Source organism: Aegilops tauschii, chromosome 2 (assembly GCF_002575655.3).
Source record: "Aegilops tauschii subsp. strangulata cultivar AL8/78 chromosome 2, Aet v6.0, whole genome shotgun sequence".
In the NCBI taxonomy this organism is placed as follows: Eukaryota; Viridiplantae; Streptophyta; class Magnoliopsida; order Poales; family Poaceae; genus Aegilops; species Aegilops tauschii.
In genome coordinates, this window is record NC_053036.3 from 570,316,075 (window position 1) to 570,336,785 (window position 20,711).

A 20,711-nucleotide genomic window follows, 5' to 3' on the forward strand; every position below is an offset into this window, starting at 1 on the left:
CTAGGGACTTTTTAAGGACTTTTTCTAGTCTCTGGGACTAAAAAGTCCCTGAATCAAACACCCCCTAAGTCTCTGGTTTGTGCCATCGTATATGAAGTTGATAATTATGGCAATTACGTCCTCAGTTAGTTATTTACTGGAAATTGACGTGTTTGTTAATTAAACTTATCATTCTCGCGTCAACTAAAATTGACATAAAAGACGTTTGATTTGCCATGCGCAGATCCCGAACGTCCTGGAGTTATCATTTCCGTTTCTTTATGTATAAGTCGAATTTTGGGCTTGAAATTTCGTGACATAACATGAATATTGCGTGTACATGCTGTAAAACATCCAGTTTTCTGATGACTTCTTTGACTGCCTATGCGGATTGATTGCGCGCACCTAATTAAATGCTTTTTCGAAACAAACATGCCTCACTCCTCGCGGCGAGATCTTGGAGTTGGAACAAGGAGGAGCTTCTCCTTACGGCGGATCGACAAGCTGAACACTTCAGTCATGTCGACCCCCTTCGTCCCCGCCGGCAGCTCCCAGTCGAAATGGTACACGAGGTTCGCTAGCATCATCTCCACGGCAGTGTTGGCGAAGTTTATGCCGGGGCAGATCCTCCGCCCGGACCCGAACGGCAGAAACTTAAAGTCCTTCCCCTTGCTGTCGACCGCCGCCGCGCTGCCTCCTTGGAGGAACCTCTCCGGCGCGAACTCGTCCGGCGCCTCCCAGGACGCGGGGTCCCTCGCGAGGGCCCACGCGTTGACCATGAGCCGCGTCCCGGCAGGGATCGCGTAGCCGTCGACCTCGCAGTCTGCGATCGAGAGGTGGGGGAGGAGCAGCGGCACCGGCGGGTGCAGCCTCAGCGTCTCCTTCACGGTGGCCCTCAGGTAGGCCATGTCGCCCAGCTCCTCCTCCGTTACCACGTCTTGTTGTGATTGTCCTTCGTCGACCTTGCCTACGGCCGCCGCCGGCGCTCGCCTCCTCCTCACCTCCGCTTGCAGTTTGGCCATGACGTGCGGGTTGTTCATCAGCTCTGCCATCGCGAATTCCAGCACCAGATATGTCGTCTCTGTCCCCGCCTCAAACATGTCCTGTTAATTACCATACCAATAAATTACCGCTGAATGGATTAATTTGACAGTTTTGCTGAAGTATCGGAGTAGTAATTACTGTATGTACCAGCAAGATCGCCTTGACGTTGTCCGTGGTGAGGCCGTACTCTTCCTGCTGGGCGAGCAACACGTGTATGAAGTCTGCGCTGGCATCGTCCTGCTCGCGCTGGCGCCCGTGCTCGTCGATGAGCTTGTGGAGCAGCTCGTCCCACCTCTTGCGAACCCTCCTAGCCCTGGGACACACCACCATGCCGGTGAACACGTCCGCCACTGCCAAGCTCGGGAAGTAATCCTCAACGTTGAACCCTCCCAGGAGCGACATGTTGATGTCGATCAGCTCGCGGAGCAGCTTGTTCCTGCCATCGTCGCGGTGGTTTCTCCCGAGCACCGCCCGGCACACCACGTCGTTCGCGTACGAGCCCAGGAGCTCGCTCATGTCCACCGGCGCCGCGGGCCCCGCGGTCGCCGCCGCGTCACGGATCTTAGCCATGGCTATGCGCGCCTCCTCCTCGCGGTCGTGGCGGAACGAGTGCACCTTCTTGGCGCTGAGCATGTGCGTGGTGACCACCTTCCTGGCCTGTCGCCAGGGCTCGCCGTAGGGCGCGAAGGCGACGTCGGTCCGCTTGTAGAAGATGATGTCGGCGACGGCGGAGCACGACCTGGACGCGAGCGCGTGGTCGTGCGTGCGCAGGACGGCCGCGGCGGCGCGCGGCGAGGACACGACCACCGTGTCCACCGCGCCGAGGCGGAGGAGCATGAGGTCCCGGCCGTGCTTACTGGCGAGGTCGCGGAAGGAGACGTGAGGGAGGGGGCCGACAAGGTGGAGGTGCCCGATCACCGGGAGCGCGCGCGGAGGGGAAGGTGGGAGCGGCAGGTTCAGCCGCTGCTTGCTCCTCCGGTTCCATCTTTTCGCACCGACGAGAAGTAGAACGAGTGGGACGAGGAACAGAAGAAGCAATGCATGTGCAGATGTGGCTGCGCCATGGATTGCTGCTTCACCAGCCATGGATCCAATCCAAGGCAGATGGCGTACTGATAATCTGATATAATCCCGATGATGCTATGCCCCTGTATATATGCACCGTTCTGCGTGTCTTTTAGTTTTGAGATGGCACACCGCTCTTGCCGTGCGGTGGACCGCTTTGCGTGCCAGCCTCTGATTTCGCAGAAAATATCTGGTCGGATGTGTGATCAGCAAAATCGATTGATCGAGTGTCTCAAAAAATGAAAAGATGAGGATAATACAACTAGCAAAATCCTTCCGTCCCCAAGTGTTGGATTGTTGAAATATAAGTGCATTGCCCATATTTCTTCAGAATTTTGAATGTACTAACTAGCGCATGCAATTTTAAACGTGACATATGTGGTAAGCAATGCATCAGAGCCACGTAAAACTTTTTTTTTAGGAAAAAGAGCCACTAAATTCTGACTCCAGGACTAACTGAAATACCCCATAAAAAGACCAAGTGTTTTTGAGAAAAAAAAGGACCAAGTGAAAGAATTTAGAAATGGTGTTAAAGCTCACTTTCGGTCTTAGGTTTTTTTAGGCAACCTCGCAAAGCTTTATTACATCGTCACAATGTTTACAGGGACGAAAGAAATGCCTTCGCGCTGGCCTAACCAAACATGGCGGCCAACACTCAAAGTTAAAGCATGTTTTGCTAAGCTGTGAGCGTCAAAGTTTGAGCTCCTAGACTGATAAACTACGTTACAAGAAATAAAAGAAGATGATTGTAACTCAATCTCCCTAATCACTTGGCCGAAGGCCGCAGCACTTCTCCTGCCAATCTCGTTTGCCACGCCCTTGCAATCTGTAGCTGCATGTACCCTTGGTATGTGTAAATCTGCTGCAAGATGAAGGTCCTCTCTTATCGCCAAAGCTTCTAATATTGCAGGATCTTTAATATGCTTGAAAATAAAGGCCGATGCCCCAAGAAAGCCTCCTTCCTGGTCCCTGCAAATCGCCGCGACAGCTCCAAAGCGGCTTCTGCACCCCACAGCTGCGTCAACATCCAGCTTCGCATAGCCGTCCGGAGGAGCGATCCAGATTGGGTGGTGCACACTTCCTCTCCCTGACGCAACTGTATTTGGGGCTATAAACTGAAGTTCAGTCATATAAGAATTTATGAACCCATGTGTCGCATGGGGGGATTTGAAAATGCCTTCATACAAAGCTTTCCTCCTTGCACCCCATATGGCCTAGAGTGAAACTGAGAACCGAATAAAGTCATCAGGTTTTAGAGACCTCATCATAGCAAATAACCACATTTTTGGGCACTCTTGAAGGAAATATGCCCTAGAGGCAATAATAAAGTATTATTTATTTCCTTGTATCATGATAAATGTTTATTATTCATGCTAGAATTGTATTAACCGGAAACATAATACATGTGTGAATATATAGACAAACAGAGTGTCACTAGTATGCCTCTACTTGACTAGCTCGTTAATCAAAGATGGTTATGTTTCCTAGCCATAGACATAAGTTGTCATTTGATTAACGAGATCACCTCATTAGGAGAATGACGTGATTGACTTGACCCATTCCGTTAGCTTAGCACTCGATCGTTTAGTATGTTGCTATTGCTTTCTTCATGACTTATACATGTTCCTATGACTATGAGATTATGCAACTCCCGTTTACCGGAGGAACACTTTGTGTGCTACCAAACGTCACAACGTAAATGGGTGATTATAAAGGTGCTCTACAGGTGTCTCCAAAGGTACTTGTTGGGTTGGCGTATTTCGAGATTAGGATTTGTTACTCCAATTGTCGGAGAGGTATCTCTGGGCCCACTCGGTAATGCACATCACTATAAGCCTTGCAAGCATTGTGACTAATGAGTTAGTTGCGGGATGATGTGTTACGGAACGAGTAAAGAGACTTGCCGGTAACGAGATTGAACTAGGTATCGAGATACCGACGATCAAATCTCGGGCAAGTAACATACCGGTGACAAAGGGAACAACGTATATTGTTATGCGGTCTGACCGATAAAGATCTTCGTAGAATATGTGGGAGCCAATATGGGCATCCAGGTCCCGCTTTTGGTTATTGACCGGAGACGTGTCTCGGTCATGTCTACATAGTTCTCGAACCCGTAGGGTCCGCACGCTTAACGTTACGATGACAGTTTTATTGAGTTTTGATGTACCGAAGGAGTTAGGAGTCCCGGATGAGATCGGGGATATGACGAGGAGTCTCGAAATGGTCGAGACGTAAAGATCGATATATTGGACGACTATATTCGGACTTCGGAAAGGTTTCGAGTGATTCGGGTATTTTTCGGAGTACCGGAGAGTTACGGGAATTCGTATTGGGCCTTAATGGGCCATACGGGAAAGGAGAGAAAGGCCTCAAAAGGTGGCCGCACCCCTCCCCATGGTCTGGTCCGAATTGGACTAGGGAAGGGGGGCGCACCCTTCCTTCTTTCTCCTTCCCCCTTCCCTTCTCCTACTCCCACAAGGAAAGGAGGAGTCCTACTCCCGGTGGGACTAGGACTCCCCCCTATGGCGTGCCTCTCCCCTTGGCCGGCTGCCTCCCCCTTGCTCCTTTATATACGGGGGCAGGGGGGCACCCCAGAGACACAACAATTGATCCTTGAGATCTCTTAGCCGTGTGCGGTGCCCCCCTCCACCATATTACACCTCGATAATACCGTTGCGGAGCTTAGGCGAAGCCCTGCGTCGGTGGAACATCATCATCGTCACCACGCCGTCGTGCTAACGAAACTCTCCCTCAACACTCGGCTGGATCGGAGTTCGAGGGACGTCATCGAGCTGAACGTGTGTAGAACTCGGAGGTGCCGTACGTTCGGTACTTGATCGGTCGGATCGTGAAGACGTACGACTACATCAAGCGCGTTGTGATAACGCTTCCGCTGTCGGTCTACGAGGGTACGTGGACAACACTCTCCCCTCTCGTTGCTATGCATCACCATGATCTTGCGTGTGCGTAGGAAATTTTTTGAAATTACTACGTACCCAACAACTCTTGCTGCTGAGAACTAAGTTGATCGAAAATGATCTCCGAGGAAAGCGCCCAGGTGCATCGCGCCATCGGGCAGTTCAGCAGCGCATATCTCCAAGAATCGGTTGCCCCGCACAAACCACATGCCCTCGACGTTGCCATATTCCGCCTGTGTAAGAAGTCTCTCGACGGTATGGAGTGTCGGGCGAGGCGCCATAGGAAGACCTTGATTTTGCTTGGTACTGCAACCTTCCAAATGGACTTCCATTCCTTGCTTTCCCCCTCGTTGGAAGATGGTGTTTCTCTTTCGTCCAGCCAGCCCTCTCTATCGTGTTTAGTTCGAACTAACATGCGGTATGCAGACCCGATAGAAAAATTTCCTCGGGGTTCTTCGCCCCAGGACCAAAAGTCAGCAACTCGTCTCGTGCGTAGAGGAATTTGCAATATTGCAATATATAGTCAGTAGGTTTGACACTCTTTCTGCAGCCTCAACACTAGATTTGAAAAGCAACAAGTTGTCATCTGCAAAATAGAAGGTGGTTCACGGCAGGTGCCGTTGGCGCCACTCTAATACCTGTGACTGTAGATGACTGTGAACTGAATTTCAGGAGGCACGAAAGGCCCTCTGCTGCAATCAAAAATAGGTAAGGAGAGATAGGATCTCCCTGCCGAATTCCTCGTGATGGATAAAACCGCTCGAGCCTCTCTCCATTAAACAGAACTGAGAAAGAGACTGAAGATACCATGGCCATGACTGTATCAATCCAACTTGATGCAAACCCCAACTTCTCCATCATAGCCCTCAAGTAGGTCCACTCCAGCATATCGTAGGCTTTCATCATATCTAATTTCAAAGCACAAAAACTGTTGTTTCTTGACCTACTTCTCTTCATAAAATGTAAGCATTCATAGGCACATATTATATTTTCCGTAATCAATCTTCCTGGCACAAACGCAGATTGCTCCTCAGAGATAATATCTGGTAAAACAAGCTTCAACCTATTTGCAATAACCTTCGATGCGATCTTGTATAGAACATTGCATAAACTGATAGGTCTGAACTGCGAGAGAAGGTTGGGAGTAGTCACCTTGGGGATCAGCACTAAAACTGTGTCATTAATGGTCTCTGGGCTTTCTTCCCCCTTAACTATTCTCAGGACTATCTTCGTCACGTCCTCACCGCACACATCCCAGTGCTTTTGATAGAATAGTGCCGGGAAACCATCTGGGCCAGGTGCCTTAGTGGGAAACATTTGAAAAAGCGTCGTTTTCACCTCATCATTAGTGTACGGAGCACACAAAACTGCATTCATAGCATCGGTCACCTTTCTTGGCACATGATCATAACCTGCTGTATATCTTGCACCCCTTCTGAAGTATATAGATTTTGGTAAAAGTCGTTCGCCATTGCCCTTAATTCAGCTGGGTCATCCACCAACACCCCAATGGAATTTTCCAATGCTTTGATCATAATCTTTTTCCTTCTGAGACTCGCACGCATGTGGAAGAACTTAGTATTCTTGTCACCCGAGGCCAACCAGTCAATTCTTGCCCGCTGTCTCCACATTATCTCCTCACGATGATATAGCTCAATTAGTCTCTCATTATGAAAGTGCGTTATATCGATTAGAGGGGGGTGAATAGGTGGTTTTTATGAATTCTTCACTGAGGAATTTGCCGGTGAGGAAATTCCTTAGCGAAGAACTACTTGCAGCGGAATAAGTACTCAAGAGTAAGCATAGCAGAACATAGGCATAGTCATCATGATGAAATGAAGACAAACACAGAGTATAGAAAGCGTAAACACGGGATAGCACAGGATGAAGACAAACAGACTGAAGAAATTGAACTGAGAAAAATTGAGAAAGTCTTCAGTCAAAGTCTTCAAACACAGATATGAACAAGTGCACAACACAGTTATGAGGAAATGAAAGAGTTGAGGAAATAGAACCAGTAAACTTGGTGAAGACAATGATTTGGTAGACCAGTTCCAACTGCTGTCTCAGTTGTACGTCTGGTTGGAGCGGCTAGGTATTTAAACCTGAGGACACCTAGTCCTCACCGTATTCTCCTTGAGCTAAGGTCACACAGACCTCGCCCAATCACTCGTGGTAAGTCTTCAGGTGACTTCCAAACCTTCACAAACTCGGTCACTTGGCGATCCACAATTTCCTCTTGGATGCTCTAGACCATGACGCCTAACCGTCTGGAAGAAGCACAGTCTTCAAAGGTAACAAGCGTTGGATCCACGCAGGATCAATCTCTTCAGTGATGCTCAATCACTTGAGGTTTGTAGGTGTTTGGGTTTGGGTTTTCCTCACTTGATGATTTTCGCTCAAAGTCCTCGGAGGATGGGATGCTCTCAAATGACAAGTGTCAGTTTCTCTCGGAGCAGCCAACCAGCTAGTGGTTGTAGGGGGCGGCTATTTATAGCCTAGGGAGCAGCCCGGCATGATAAGACATAAATGCCCTTAAATGATATGACCGTTAGGTGGGTAGTATTTTGGGACAGCTAGCGCATAGCACAGCAACGGTCGGAAATTTGAGTATCAAATTCCTCAGGGCTATCATGTTCCTCACTGTGTAGGCAATCCGCACTGGCGAATTCCTAACTCCTCAGTCAGAACAAATTCCTCAGAGACCAGAAGAACTTCGTCTCTGTCACTGAAGAATATGACTGAACTGTATGAGATTTCCAATGGCTTCACTCGAAGGGATTGGTAGGTGTAGGATTTTGAGTTGAGCATCACATGGAAATTTTTCCTTAGTATTTCCTCGACCCCCTTTAACAGTACGGTGTTTCCTATGACTCAAGAAAGAGAAAATGAAACTACGAAAACAAAAGTCTTCACGCTTCATGTTCCTCAAATGAATACCAAGTCTTCAAGGTCACACCAATTTCTTCACTTTCAAAGTCTTCAGAAAGTCTTCAGAAATCCAAAGTCTTCAGTCGAAGAACTTCATTTTTAGGGGTCGACTTTCTCTGTAAATATCAAACTCCTCATAGACTTATAGACCTGTGTACACTCATAAACACATTAGTCCCTTAACCTATAAGTCTTCAATACACCAAAATCACTAAGGGGCACTAGATGCACTTACACATTAGTCTTAATCTCAACATGTGTGGGTGCAACCCTGAGCGGATCACCACGAAGCTCATCCAACTTCCTTTTCAAGTCCTTAATCTCCTTTGTTACACTCCCAAAAGACTGCCTGCTCCAGTTCGTTAGACCCGCAGAAACCCGCTGAAGCTTGTCATGCAGTTCCTGGACATTATTGCATGTGCCCTACGCCGCCCACTCTGTCTATACAAAACCCTTCAGCTCCTCGTGCTTCTCCCACATCGCTTCGTAGCGGAAAGTGCGCTGCTGTGGATCTCTCTGTCCCCGCCCGAGGTCCAGGAGAAGTGGACTGTGATCTGATGTCGCGGCCGTTAGGTGCTCGAGAGTAGCCGAAGTAAATTGAGCCATCCAAGGTGCGTTCGCCAGCGCCCGATCTAGTCTGCACCTGGTATATGTCCCTCCAGCAACTCTCTTTTCAAATGTCCACGGTCTTCCCTTGTAGCCAATATCAATTAACATGCAAATATCGAGTGTACCTCTAAAAGCTTGTATTTGAGTGTTGCTTCTCATTCCAATACCAATGTGTTCGTTTGAACGTAATACCTCGTTGAAGTCCCCAATGCACACCCATGGAAGGGAACTGGATGTGCTGATATTTTTCAGAACGTCCCAAGTACGGTATCTCAGGTGAGTTTGAGCCTCGCCATATACACACGTCATTCTCCAAGCTTCATGATTTTCTTCCCCTACAGACATGTCCAGATGGTAACGAGAGTAACCGAAAATATCAATCTTTATTTCATTGTTCCAGAATAATCCAATCCCACCACTTCTACCATCACTATCAACCGCATACGCATTATCATAACCCAAAGTACCAGCTAAGCTTTCTACCCTAGATCCTTCTATCTGAGTTTCAACGATACATAAAAGGGTAGGGGCAAACTTCCTCACGAATTTGCGAAGTTCTTGGACTGTCGCGGCGTTGCCCACACCGCGGCAGTTCCAGCAGAAAGTACTCATTGGGCCCGGCGGCGCTCCTCGAAGGAGCCCGCCAAGTTTTCACCGGGATGCTTGAGCTTTCCCTTTCTTCTCCTTCTGTCCTGGAACGCTTCGGGTCTCTGATCAGGAGAGGGCTGACCACACTAGTACCCACCGGAACAATGGAAAGATCCGAGGCACTTGGCTCCCCCTGCTGCTTCTCCGGCGCCATAGCATTCTTCCCTGGTTCCTCCCTTTCCATCCGCTTCCTGCCAGGATCATCAACAGACATATCCTCCATGCTTGGCTGCAGCCCTCCATCATGATCATCATATCTCCCAGCCCAGCCCAAGAGACCAACATCTGGGCTGGTCTCAGACTCGACCTTTCCCGCCCAAAAGCCCAAGTAAAGCCCAAAATGAGGTTTAAATAATCATTTTAGTTAGAAATAGGTATAATACTATAGTTAAATATCCTAAAATAATTATTTGAAAATTATGCGATGTTCACATGTTTCGTGTCGGTCCAGGCCTAGGCTTGGGATTTTCACTCCAGGCTTTTGCCTGACTTGAAACCCGGCCCAGCCCGGAGCATGATCGGGTTTAAGTACATGTGCATTGCCCATATTTTTAGTTTGGATCAAATGTGGAAAATGCAACTCCACACAAATATGAACTTCTCGGCCACATTACACCTTTGCATTCCATCATAAGATTGGTGATTTCATTTTGTATTTAACACCCTCAACTATAGTCGTTTTCATCACAAGACCTCTCTTATTTTGCAGAACACACATTAAGCTTCTTTCATATGTCATTCTTTTCCACATCCTCGGTCCTTTGGTTCACCACAAGTAATCTTCGCCAAAATAAAGTTTTTTACAATAGTTTTCTTATTTATTTTCTTGGAGATAAAAAAATCATGGACTCTTGGAAAAAAGTTATTTTACATTTCTCTTGGAAATAATCATGGACACTTCAAACAATCCTGAAAAATATTCATTTAATTTTCCTATTTATTTCTTGGAAAAAGGATCAAAACTACATAGAAGATGAAGTAATTTTCGCCATTCATTGTTTCCACGCATCACCATCGATGTAATGAAAGCGCACACATAGAAAAAACTCGACAAATATCCACATATTCTTTTTTTTGCGGGATAAACTTCCAAACTATTCATCTTCAATCATGGTAATACGACGAACACTAGAAATAATAACAATTACATCCAGATCCGTAGACCACCTAGCGACGACTATAAGCACTAAAGCGAGCCGAAGACGCGCCACTGTCATCGCCCCTCCCTCGCCGGAGCCGGGCAAACCTTGTTGTAATAGACAGTCGGGAAGTCATCGTGCTAAGACTCCATAGAACCAACGCACCAGAACAGCAACCGCAGCTGATGAAGAGTGCAGATAGGAAGGATCCAACCTGAAGACACGCGAACAAAGGCGAACGACGAACAGATCCAACCTGATCCACCAAAGATGGATCCACTGGAGACACACCTCCACACGCCCACCGACGATGCTAGACGCATCACCGGAACGGGGACTAGGCGGGGAGACCTTTATTCTATAGTCAGGGAGCCGCCGCCGTCTCGCCTTCCTGAGTAGGACACAAACCCTAACTAACCTCGAAAAAAGATCTAAAAACGGAGCCCTCCAACTGGCAAGGGCCGGGATCCACTCCGCCCCCATGGCCCTAAGGCCACGGGAGACGGGGCAGACCGGCACCGGCGCTGGCGGGAGGCCGAGGAACCCTAGCTTTTTGGGTAGGCGGCGGCTGGCTATCCACATATTATTTTCAGTTTATTATACACTAGAAGACAATGAACAGTGAATGAAAAATTATCACCATTGATTTTTTCCATGCTTCAACATCAAAATCATGAAAGCAAACAAATCAAACAACCTCAAAGAAAATTCATTGCACTTTATTGTCCCATAGTAAAAGGATCGTGAACACGTATCAACTGGAGTAATTACCACCACTCATTTTTTTCCATGCTTCAACATCAAGATCATGAAAGTGGACAAAACCAAACACTCTTGAGTAGCATTCGTTACATTCTTTCTATGGATATCACCATAAAAATATCGTGAACACGTGAAAAAGGTAATTCCATTCATTTTCCCATGCTTTATTACCAAAATTCTTCCATGGAGAACTCAAACAATCTTTACGATGTTTCATTCGTCGAACGAACAAATTCTATACGAAACTTCTCTAGTTCCTGCCAGTGTAAAAATAGAAAGAAAAATGAGGTGACCAGCATGAATAGAAAAATAAAGTTGGTTCCTAATAAAGCATTTTTGACCTCTTGGAGCATCAAAGATTTCTTTCCGAACACTATGCCAAATCATGAGCCATCGTGGAACCGTAACCAACTGATGTTTAGATAAAAAAAAAATGAGTTGTAGTTAAGTCCGACGATAACTAGAGAAAAACAATACGAGCCATACCCAACAATTGTTTTTGCTCAAAGCTACTCGGATTTCCAAACACGCTGAAAATTGGCATGGACATCACCCACCTAAAACATCATCCATGTCAAAATTAATCAGATTTATTATTATTATTTTCTAGTTATTTTATTTTATTTTACTGTTCACACACAGGAGCAGATGACCTCGGGAGCCATTTAGCCTCTGCGTGTGTGTGTGCGCGTGCGCGCGCGCGTGGGCGTGTGTGTGTGTGTGAATAAAGATCTATTCACCTCCTTCCTTGAAGGGACGATGTGACCATGAAAGACTTTTTGTTGGACCGTCAGATTAGGGAAAATATAAGAGTAGTTAAGTGTATAACAAACAAGTAAGAAGTTTTTCTTTTGGTTCATTTCTCTCGTATTGAGTGTTCCGTTTTCTTTCTGGCAGCAAGATTTCCAAAACCAACTGAAGGTAGACATGACAATCTGATTTCACATGGAAAAGTAGTGTGTCCCTTGTTGGGACAGAGAATAGGAAAGACCCCTCCAAGGGTCTTAGTGATAGCCCTAAAAAAAAGGGTCTTGGTGTTCAGATAGATTCAAACTTTGCATATGCAAGTACTGGGAAGTTTGAACATGTACCATAGGGTTTTGGGATAAATCTGCATGGCATGTGGAATCGCAGATGCTGCGTTTTTTTTCAGGCTTTGCTGTCTAGCCTTTTGTCACTTCAGATTATCTTAAAGTAGCAAAAAGGCCCGTGCGTTGCAACGGGAGGAAAAAAATCTACTCATATCTCTAGCTGGGTCAGTTGGACAAACTGTGCGTGCCCGGTTGACAGGTCATGAGATCGAACCCTCCCATCGGCAATTTTATTTTTCTCCAGATCAACCAAATACCGTACGTGAAATTAATTGAAGCGGGACCAAATGAAGCGGGACGAAACTAAGAATATCACCTCACTTTAACCGTAGGTATAGATTGAAAGGCATGGTTCGTACCGGTTTCTGAACTTGGGAGTGCCTCCATTTAATATGATAACATGATATGTGATGCAATGGATTAGGGGAAAAGTTCCACTGCACCACCCAGACAGCAATATGCATACACAAATGCAGCTAGCTAGGCAAGGAGAAAAGAAGGAAAACTGTTTCCTGGCGTACACGAATTTACTTATGCACTGTATAGTAGTATACACATTGCATTTTCTTCGGACACTGAGAAGTCGCATGCGATGCGATCAAATTGGCACGAGCCCACGGGAGCTATGCTAATCCAAGCACACAAGCTCGCAATGTCAGAACGACGACGTCGCCGTTGTATGGAAATGATCCATGGGCGGCTCGGACACCCAGAGGAGCTCCTCCAGGTACTCGGCGCCCAGGTCCTCCAGCACCACCACGCCCGCCATCGCCGGCCGCGCGTCCTCCTTCACGGCGGCAACCCGGCGCTGCTGCTTCACGGGCCTCTTGTTGGGCGACCGCCTGCGCATGCGGTGGCGTCGCTTGAGCGCGAGCACGGGCGAGCCCACGACGGCGCCGAGCGCGAGCGCGCGGAGCGACTCCCGGACGCGCTCGACGGGGAAGTTGAGCACGGCGGCGTCGCCGCGCGCGGAGAAGGCGGCCTGGTCGTAGGCCATGGCGGCCGCCTCGGGGCTGCCGAAGGTGCCGAGCCACACGCGGGCGCCGTTCCGCGTCGAGTCCCGGATCTCCGCCGCGAACTTGCCCCACGGGCGCGTGCGCACCCCGATGAAGTCCTTGGCAATGGGCGTCGCCGCGGGGGCTTGGTGAGCGCGGCGCCTGGGCGAGCTGCTGCCGGCGGGCACATGTGGTGCGGCAGCCCCCACGCCCACGACCGTCATGTCGGAGGAGGACGAGCTCGAAGAAAGAGAGGGGTCAGAGCAGGAGGCACGATCCGTGGACTCCAAGAGGGTGCCGAGGAAGGTCATGTCGTCCATGTCGCTCGTGTCGAAGTCCGACGACGATGCGGCGTCGTGGCGGGGGTGGTGGTGATAGTAGGATCCGGGTTGGAAGGTGAAGGTGAAATGCTGCTCCATTGGTTGACCGGCCGTGCCTGATCGATGAGCAGACAGAGGTGGGCAGAGGCAGTGGCTGCTTCCTGCTTGGTTCGGGGTTTTGCGGGGCTTGACAAGCAACAGGAAGTGCGCGGGGGTTTTATACAGCTCCCCAGTACCTCACCTACATAAACCTCCTGATTTGACCGGAATAGTTTAAAAAGCGAACGGACTACGGCGCTCAGCGATGATCTAACCATGACATCAAAGCGGGCCAATCAGCGGGTACGAGGCAACCAGCCGGTCCGGTGGACGTGGGAGAGACTCACCGGATATACAAGAGGCGACAGAATGCTCGATCCGGCTGACGTATGGCGGCGGGATACGACGAAACACCAAGGCGTCGACATGACGCTTCGAGGTGTTCGGAGTAGCCTTACCATGCCCTTCGCCTACGATATGGAGTTTCAGGGTGGGATTCCTTGGGATTGGGGCATCCCCCAAGTATAGGATCTCAATCCATTTTTTTGAAAATAAAACATGTTTGAACATTCTTAAAAATTTCGTAGACACATATCAATGTTTGATGTACAACTTAAAAAAACTTCAGCTTCTAATTCGACCAAGACTAATACTCCTTCTGTAAGCAAATGTAAAATGTTTAGTGGCCTAACGGCATCTCCAACGCTGACCCACGGACTGGACACCACATTCTTCCGCGGATGGGGGGCTATCCGCAAACACGGATGCGGGAGCCGGACATTCAATGCTATCCGCAAACATTTCAAACTGATTTAAACAAACCAAACGAAATTTAAACAAACACAACGGATTTCATTCAAGATCGGACATAATTTACATCGAAAGGTCCATATTTCGACCGTTTAACTATAAACTTGAAAACAAAACCTAAACACTATAGCGGACGACCACCTTGTAGGCGTGGCTGCCTGGCCCTGCCGCACCGCCATCGTTGTCCGTGCCGTCGTTGTGGTCGTCCCTCCAGCGGTGAAGGATGCCGGAGGGCCGCGATAGCCTTGTCCAGCGACTCCGCCTCCTCCTACGTGGTGCGGAGGTCCGCTGCGGCCAATGCCGACAACGCCTACAGAGCTCTGACGGCGGCCTTGCCCCTGCCGGCATTGGCGGAGGAGTCGCTAAGAGACCACTCCTTGCCGATCCTGGCGAGCTCGTCGTCAAGGCGGCGGTGGCGACTGGCGCCCATCTCCACGGTGGTGACGGATCGGTCGAGGGCCATGCAACGACGAGGCTTGGGTCATTGCAGACCCATTCCGGCGCTGCGCCAGACTCAGTGAACGTGGAGCGGCAGACATCGTTGCGTCGGTCATACCGTTCATGTTGCCTCGCGGCGCGCTCCTCCTCGGACAAGACGACCCTTGAGCCTGAGGCGCCGCCGCCACCACCACCTCCTTGACGTGACATCCGATCTGGATGTCGCCATGGTTTCGGGGGGGGGGGGGGCACGGGCTCCTCCTTGACCCGCCGGAGTGCCCCGCTTGGTGCGGTAGCGCAGCGAGGATGGTGGCTCCTCTTTGACCTCACTGATGGCAATGGTGGCGTCGGGCTCATCTGACGGAGCGACTGCTCCGTCATGATCTTCATCTGACAGACGAATTCATTTTTCATCAAAGCGGCCTCCGCGAGGAGGCGGGGCTACTAGTGTGGCTGCTGCTGCGGCTCCTGGTCCTCCTCGTCAATGGAGGAGATGCCGATCTCGTCCTTGCCGGAGGAGCCGGTCGGCGTGGATGCTGAGGAGCCAAGAGAACGAGGGCACTGGTGCCATGATCTGCCCGGCGACGAGCTGCCACCGCCTCCGTCCGCCATCACGGAGGACCAGGACTTCGATATCATCGTCGGAGTTGGAGAAGGGGCTCGGAGAGGATGAGCGGACCGGAGAGAACAAACTAAGGATGTGCATCATTGGCGCACGACTTAAATAGCTGCGGCTAGGCCATGCGAAGGGTCGGTCAACCGCTTCGACGTGGCACAATAGCTGGAGTTAGTTCCTCGGGAAGTTGCGTCAGTAGTGAAGTGGCAGCTCCCGAGAGGCCGCGTCGGTTAGCGCCACCCTCCCGTCTAGTCATGCTACTCGACATCAATGTTCGACGCTACATGCTCTGGGCCGGCATAAATGCGGCGTGGAAAGTGACACGTGCATCGGATGGAAAGCGCATGAGAGTCGGGTGGAATTTTTTGGTGGGCCAGGTTAGTTAGACGAGGGCGTGGCAGCAGTCCAGACCCCCACAAAAGCCAACCCAATTTATCTCCGGTTTGTGGGAAAAAATACGTCTGGATCGGCCTGCGGACCGATACATGCATGCGTTGGATGTCAAAACATGTTCGGACCACGTGGTCCGGACAATTGCGGTTGGTTTGAGAGTCAGCATTGGAGATACGCTAAGTAGAAACAAAAAGGACAAAATCAAATGTGAATATTGTCAAAATACCATTTACCCAAAGCTGCCACTATTCACATTTGAATTTGTTTTTTTTAATCTCTAATTGTACATCGAGTTTTGAGCTGATTTTTTCTAAAGTTGTCGACACACATTTCAGATTTTGTGAGAATTTATAAATATAATTTTTTGTGTGGTTGGTCTTATTGATCTCACGTAATGTGAGATCCTATAGTAATCTTCACCCGGCATTCCATCCTATTGAGTTGATACTATATTCATTAACTTTTCATGTATAAAAAATGCCACAGCCACATATATCCGCAGAGCATAGCCCTTCCCCAATTGTTCTAAACAAAGGCAAAAGCTTTGCCTTTTTCATTAATTAAAAAGAAGATACTTGCTCGATTAATTATGGAAAACCAAGCAAAAAACGGTATAAGCAGGGAAGGTCCCCTCGAAATCGACACACCCAAAGCCACGTCCACGCTCGCCAACATGGCAAACACAACAGAAGATGCACACCATAATACACCACAAACCTCAGGTGGACTATTCCAAAAATAAGAAACACCATAACCGGAGCGATAAACAAATCCTTGAGACTAAAATCTTGCAAGAGTTGTCACAGTTCCCAAGCCAACATTCATCACCTGGTTGACTTTCTTGACCTTCCTCTCATTGACAAGGCGTTTAAAACCTTGGGTGACTTAAGGCACAACAAGGAGTCCATTGATTAGCACGGTGAAGTCAAGATAATTGGCATCACGCCCTATTGCCAAAGTGCAACCTTTTCCAACAACCCACACATAATCAGGGGCAGAAGTAGAAAGGTTGAGCTCATCGACCACCTTGCCAATGGATACCATCTCGTGGTGACTTGCGGGCGCCAATGCACAAGGCTCCACAGGTTAAACTAACTCTGATGGCATCAATTGAACACAATTGATGTAGTCCACACCTCTTGGTACCCATCTTCTACATATGCATCCAGTAGTGGTGGCAGGTATAAGCTAGGACCCAGGCAACCTTTGGGCACTGTAGTGCTATATCTAGCTATAGTATAAAAAGGAAATGCATCTCACGCCCCAAGCAGTAGTACAGGCTGCCTGGGACTGGCGCCGCCACCGCCTGCATCATCGACAATGGCCATCAAAGACGGCGTCTGAGGAGCAAGGTCTTTGTGAGGCTCGGTTCAACCCATGTGCATCATTCGACACCTCCACTCTCTCTAACAAGTTGATTACACATACCAACCACAAGAACAAAGAGTCCTCTAGAATGCATAGTGGACGGAGCACCATCTCGAACATATCTTGCACTTCAACCCCAAACGGAGCCCCCATTTCCCCACTATTCGTGTTGTTGCGCCGTCACAAGCACTTGCAATAGTGAGCAATGTTTTGCATGGTCCCCAGTCGTCCCACAGTCCCAACATAATTCTCCGCCTCCCGTTAGGCCCAAATCAAAGCCGAGGTGGCGGCAATGGTAGCCATGGGCTATACCGCCACCTATCGGGGGCTGTTTTGAGCTCCTCTTCGAAGGAGGACGATGAGGAGATGTTGCTACATGGCGGCGGTGCGGTGCAATTCCTCTCATGGGAGGAGGCGTAGCATGAGTACGAGCATTCCCTCATTGAGGAGGAGGAGGAGCACCGCCTCCGAGTATGTCGAAGCCGTCACCATCCTCATCGACCCCGATGCAGATGTGAACTGTTGCACCATTCAGGGCTCGGTGGAGGATGATCACGAGGTTGAGAGCAACCCCTGGACCTTAATCATAATCGAGAGGGATCGCGACGCCATGTCGGCGAAGCTCGGCGACACCTATTCCGGTTTCATCCTGGATGCTGAGACCAAGCAATGAAAGTCATCACATCAACAAAGAGACAACTCATTCAACAAGAAAACGACACAAATTCGTTGTTGTTGAACCCGACAAATGAAGGCCCCAATAAGAGTCCTCACCTCAGGCATGAGACGGTGTTTTGATCATGATATTGATTACAGATCTTCCGATAGCCGTTAAGACTGTGAAATGATGGTCATTAGTCGAATCGGTATAAGGGCATCTCTAGCAGACTCCTTATATCCTACTGAACTGTAAAATAACCGCCAGTTTTCAGTTTTGGATGAAAAAATAGCCTGAACAGACACCTTATACAACTTTGACCTTTAATTTTTTAAGGGTTGCGGTAAAAAGCTCCTCCTGATATGCAAAAGCACAATTTCCGCGTCTGCTTCTACGGTGTCCTGGATGTCGGCGGCTTCATGCGAGCCGTCCTGGACCCCAGCGGCTCCATATTTGGCCGCTTTGGGCGTTGTCCGTCGGCTTCGTAGAAGCAAGCTAGCTGACCGGGGCCACGGGCGAGAGGAAGAATAAGACGTGGGAAAAAATGTAAGCGAATACTCGGTTTTACAGTTTAAGTTTGAAAGGTTTGTTCGACCGCAGCTCAAACCACTCTTAAAACGCGTTTTCATGAACTAAAAACCACATTTTCAGTTCCACAGTTTAAGGAGTCTGCTAGAAATGCTCTAAACCTGCACCTGTTGATTAGCCGACTGGCCGTGGAGACCCGATGTGCATGTTTGTAACCAGGGCTTGGTTGACCGAAGATTAGCAAGATGCGGGCTGAACGACCTGGACGACATATCCTGGAAGTAAAACTCCGTTAAACCTAGTTCAGTTCATATCCTGAACGTTGAAAACCGTTAAACCAGCTGGTTCACGAGACTTCTTACCATGTTAACCAATTTTTTTAATGGACCATGTTATTAAAAAAAATAACACAGTACAGATATAAGCGCTCAAACTACCATGTTATCCAATTCAACCTGTATAATTGACTGTTATTTTTGTCAGAATAATTGACTGTTATGTTGTGGAGGTTGTATCATCACTAATTATGAGCAATATTTGCTCGCAAAAACAAATATGTGCAATATAATAGCGCTACTGGGTTGTACGGACCGCCAGGACTTAATATGCAAATGAACACTAAAGGTAATGTCTTGAAATAGGCTCTCGCCCCGCTTTATATATAAAACAACAACACCCAGTTACACGGCGGAATGATAAAATGTGATGTGGTAGCCCTCCGATATAGCAGATATCTAAATACAGGCCAACACAGTTGCACAGGACTACGTTGCCGAACAACGAGTTACAGGATGACCAGAATACAACGCTACGACACGATCTAGGACACCTAGCCTCCACGGCAACACCCTCAGGAGGGGAATGCAAGCACCACCGCTGCCGAGCCCAAAAGACAAGGGTTTTCACCCAGAGACTCGCCACAGAGAGAACCACGACGTCTTCAAGAAGATCACGGCACCCGCAGATGTCGTCGCCGTCGGCGCAAAGCGCAAAGCTTTCACTCGGCAGCTCACCTGTGTCACCAAGAGGCACCCATGCCAGTCGCGATGAGGACCGGCCTCCAGATCCGAATTTGGGCAACACCACTGCCAAGGACATATAGTGAGCCTGAGCCTCCCACCGCTAACCCCCTCGTCGTCCAGACGACCAAGAGGCGTGGCAACCACTGCCGTCATGGAACCTGCCGGAAAGCCACCATACGGACCACCCTCCGGGACCACCACCCCGGCATCCATGTCCCGAGTCACCAGCAATCGTCGACGTCACAACACACAACCACGGTGGGAAGAACAGAAGGGATCTCCTTCCGCCCCCTAGCCCGGCATGAGTCACCTGGCCTGGGTGAGCGCCTCCACCGTAGGGGGCATCCTGCAACGGCAACAGAGGCTTGTGCTGGATATGCCACTATCTGTTTCACCAGTCTTTTATCCCTTTCCCTTTTCTGAGATGGATCGGGATTTTAGGAGGGCGGTTATGCCTTTTGCCATACTCATCTGAGCTTTCCAAATATCGTTTTCGGCAGTTCCTCTCCTGGTGTTAATTAAACGACAATGCTATTTTCCTGCCGACTGGGGGTTTGCAACAAACGCGTACGACTCGCGAGCCGTTCGATTCGAATCCAACGTCGTGCGTCGGCCGTGGTGCGCGCAGCGCGCGTGGCGATAGCCGTTACCTCGCTTCCCTCTCGATGACAAGCGGGCCCCGCGAAACCGCCCGTCTCGCCCAATGCCCACGATCCCCACTCCCCCCTTTCCCTCTTCGCCTGCATTACTTCTCCCCCGTCTGCTGCTGCGGTTTGCATTCGAATCCCCTCTCGCTACCATCCCCCTCGTCCGCGACGCGGTTGCTAGTGGTGGAGCGCTCCGGTTCGCGGCGGACGGCGTCTGAATCTGCGGTGAGCAACGCATTCCCACCCCTTTGGCTTCCTGTTTTGCTCCGCTGTTATCTCCCCGCCGGTCCGCCATTGATTTTTACTGCACGGAGCCTTCGAATCCGGTGGGTTGTTGTTCCCATTAGGTTAGATTATGTTAGTTTAGGCCGGCTTCTAGTTTCTGAATCGGCGTTGAGGAGCGCATCCCCCCCACCCGCCCCGCTCTGGATTCCTGTTGCTCCGCCGGCATGCTCCACCGTTGATTTTTGGTGTTCGGACCCTTTGATTCCGGCCGGTTGTTGTTCCCATTAGGTTAGATTAGGTCGCCTTCTAGTTCCAACTGAACATGGCTCTGAAATCTGGTTCAATTTGTGTGAAATTAGTTGGCTGGTGGGTGCGGATATGTTTTCGTGGTGGTAAGCGTGGTCGGTTCTACTTAGGATTTTCCCACACGTTTTTTTGTTCTCCTGTTAGTGTCGTGGATGTG

The 20,711-nt window shown here is 49.3% G+C and overlaps 2 protein-coding genes across 2 annotated transcripts; both read right to left on the minus strand.

Annotated features, from left to right (window-relative positions):
- Positions 1-274: 274 nt before the first annotated feature.
- LOC109734072 (indolin-2-one monooxygenase) lies at positions 275-2,267 on the minus strand. Its single transcript, XM_020293301.4, has 2 exons — positions 1,171-2,267; positions 275-1,082 (listed from the first exon to the last, which is right to left on the minus strand). The coding sequence occupies exons 1-2, from the start codon at positions 2,107-2,109 to the stop codon at positions 417-419; spliced, it is 1,605 nt and encodes a 534-aa protein (XP_020148890.1). The 5' UTR covers positions 2,110-2,267; the 3' UTR covers positions 275-416.
- Positions 2,268-12,844: 10,577 nt separating this feature from the next.
- On the minus strand, positions 12,845-13,603 carry LOC109734241 (ethylene-responsive transcription factor 1B-like). Its single transcript, XM_020293458.3, has one exon. The coding sequence runs from the start codon at positions 13,601-13,603 to the stop codon at positions 12,845-12,847; it is 759 nt and encodes a 252-aa protein (XP_020149047.1).
- Positions 13,604-20,711: the final 7,108 nt, after the last annotated feature.

What these genes read in the sequence shown, in the direction of transcription:
- LOC109734241 (XM_020293458.3), bottom strand. Translation starts at nt 13,603, where the DNA reads ATGGAGCAGCATTTCACCTTCACCTTCCAACCCGGATCCTACTATCAC.
- LOC109734072 (XM_020293301.4), bottom strand. Translation starts at nt 2,109, where the DNA reads ATGGCTGGTGAAGCAGCAATCCATGGCGCAGCCACATCTGCACATGCA. An exon ending in ACGTCAAGGCGATCTTGCTG is followed by an intron (nt 1,083 to 1,170) that starts GTACATACAGTA and finishes GGTAATTAACAG; the next exon opens with GACATGTTTGAGGCGGGGAC.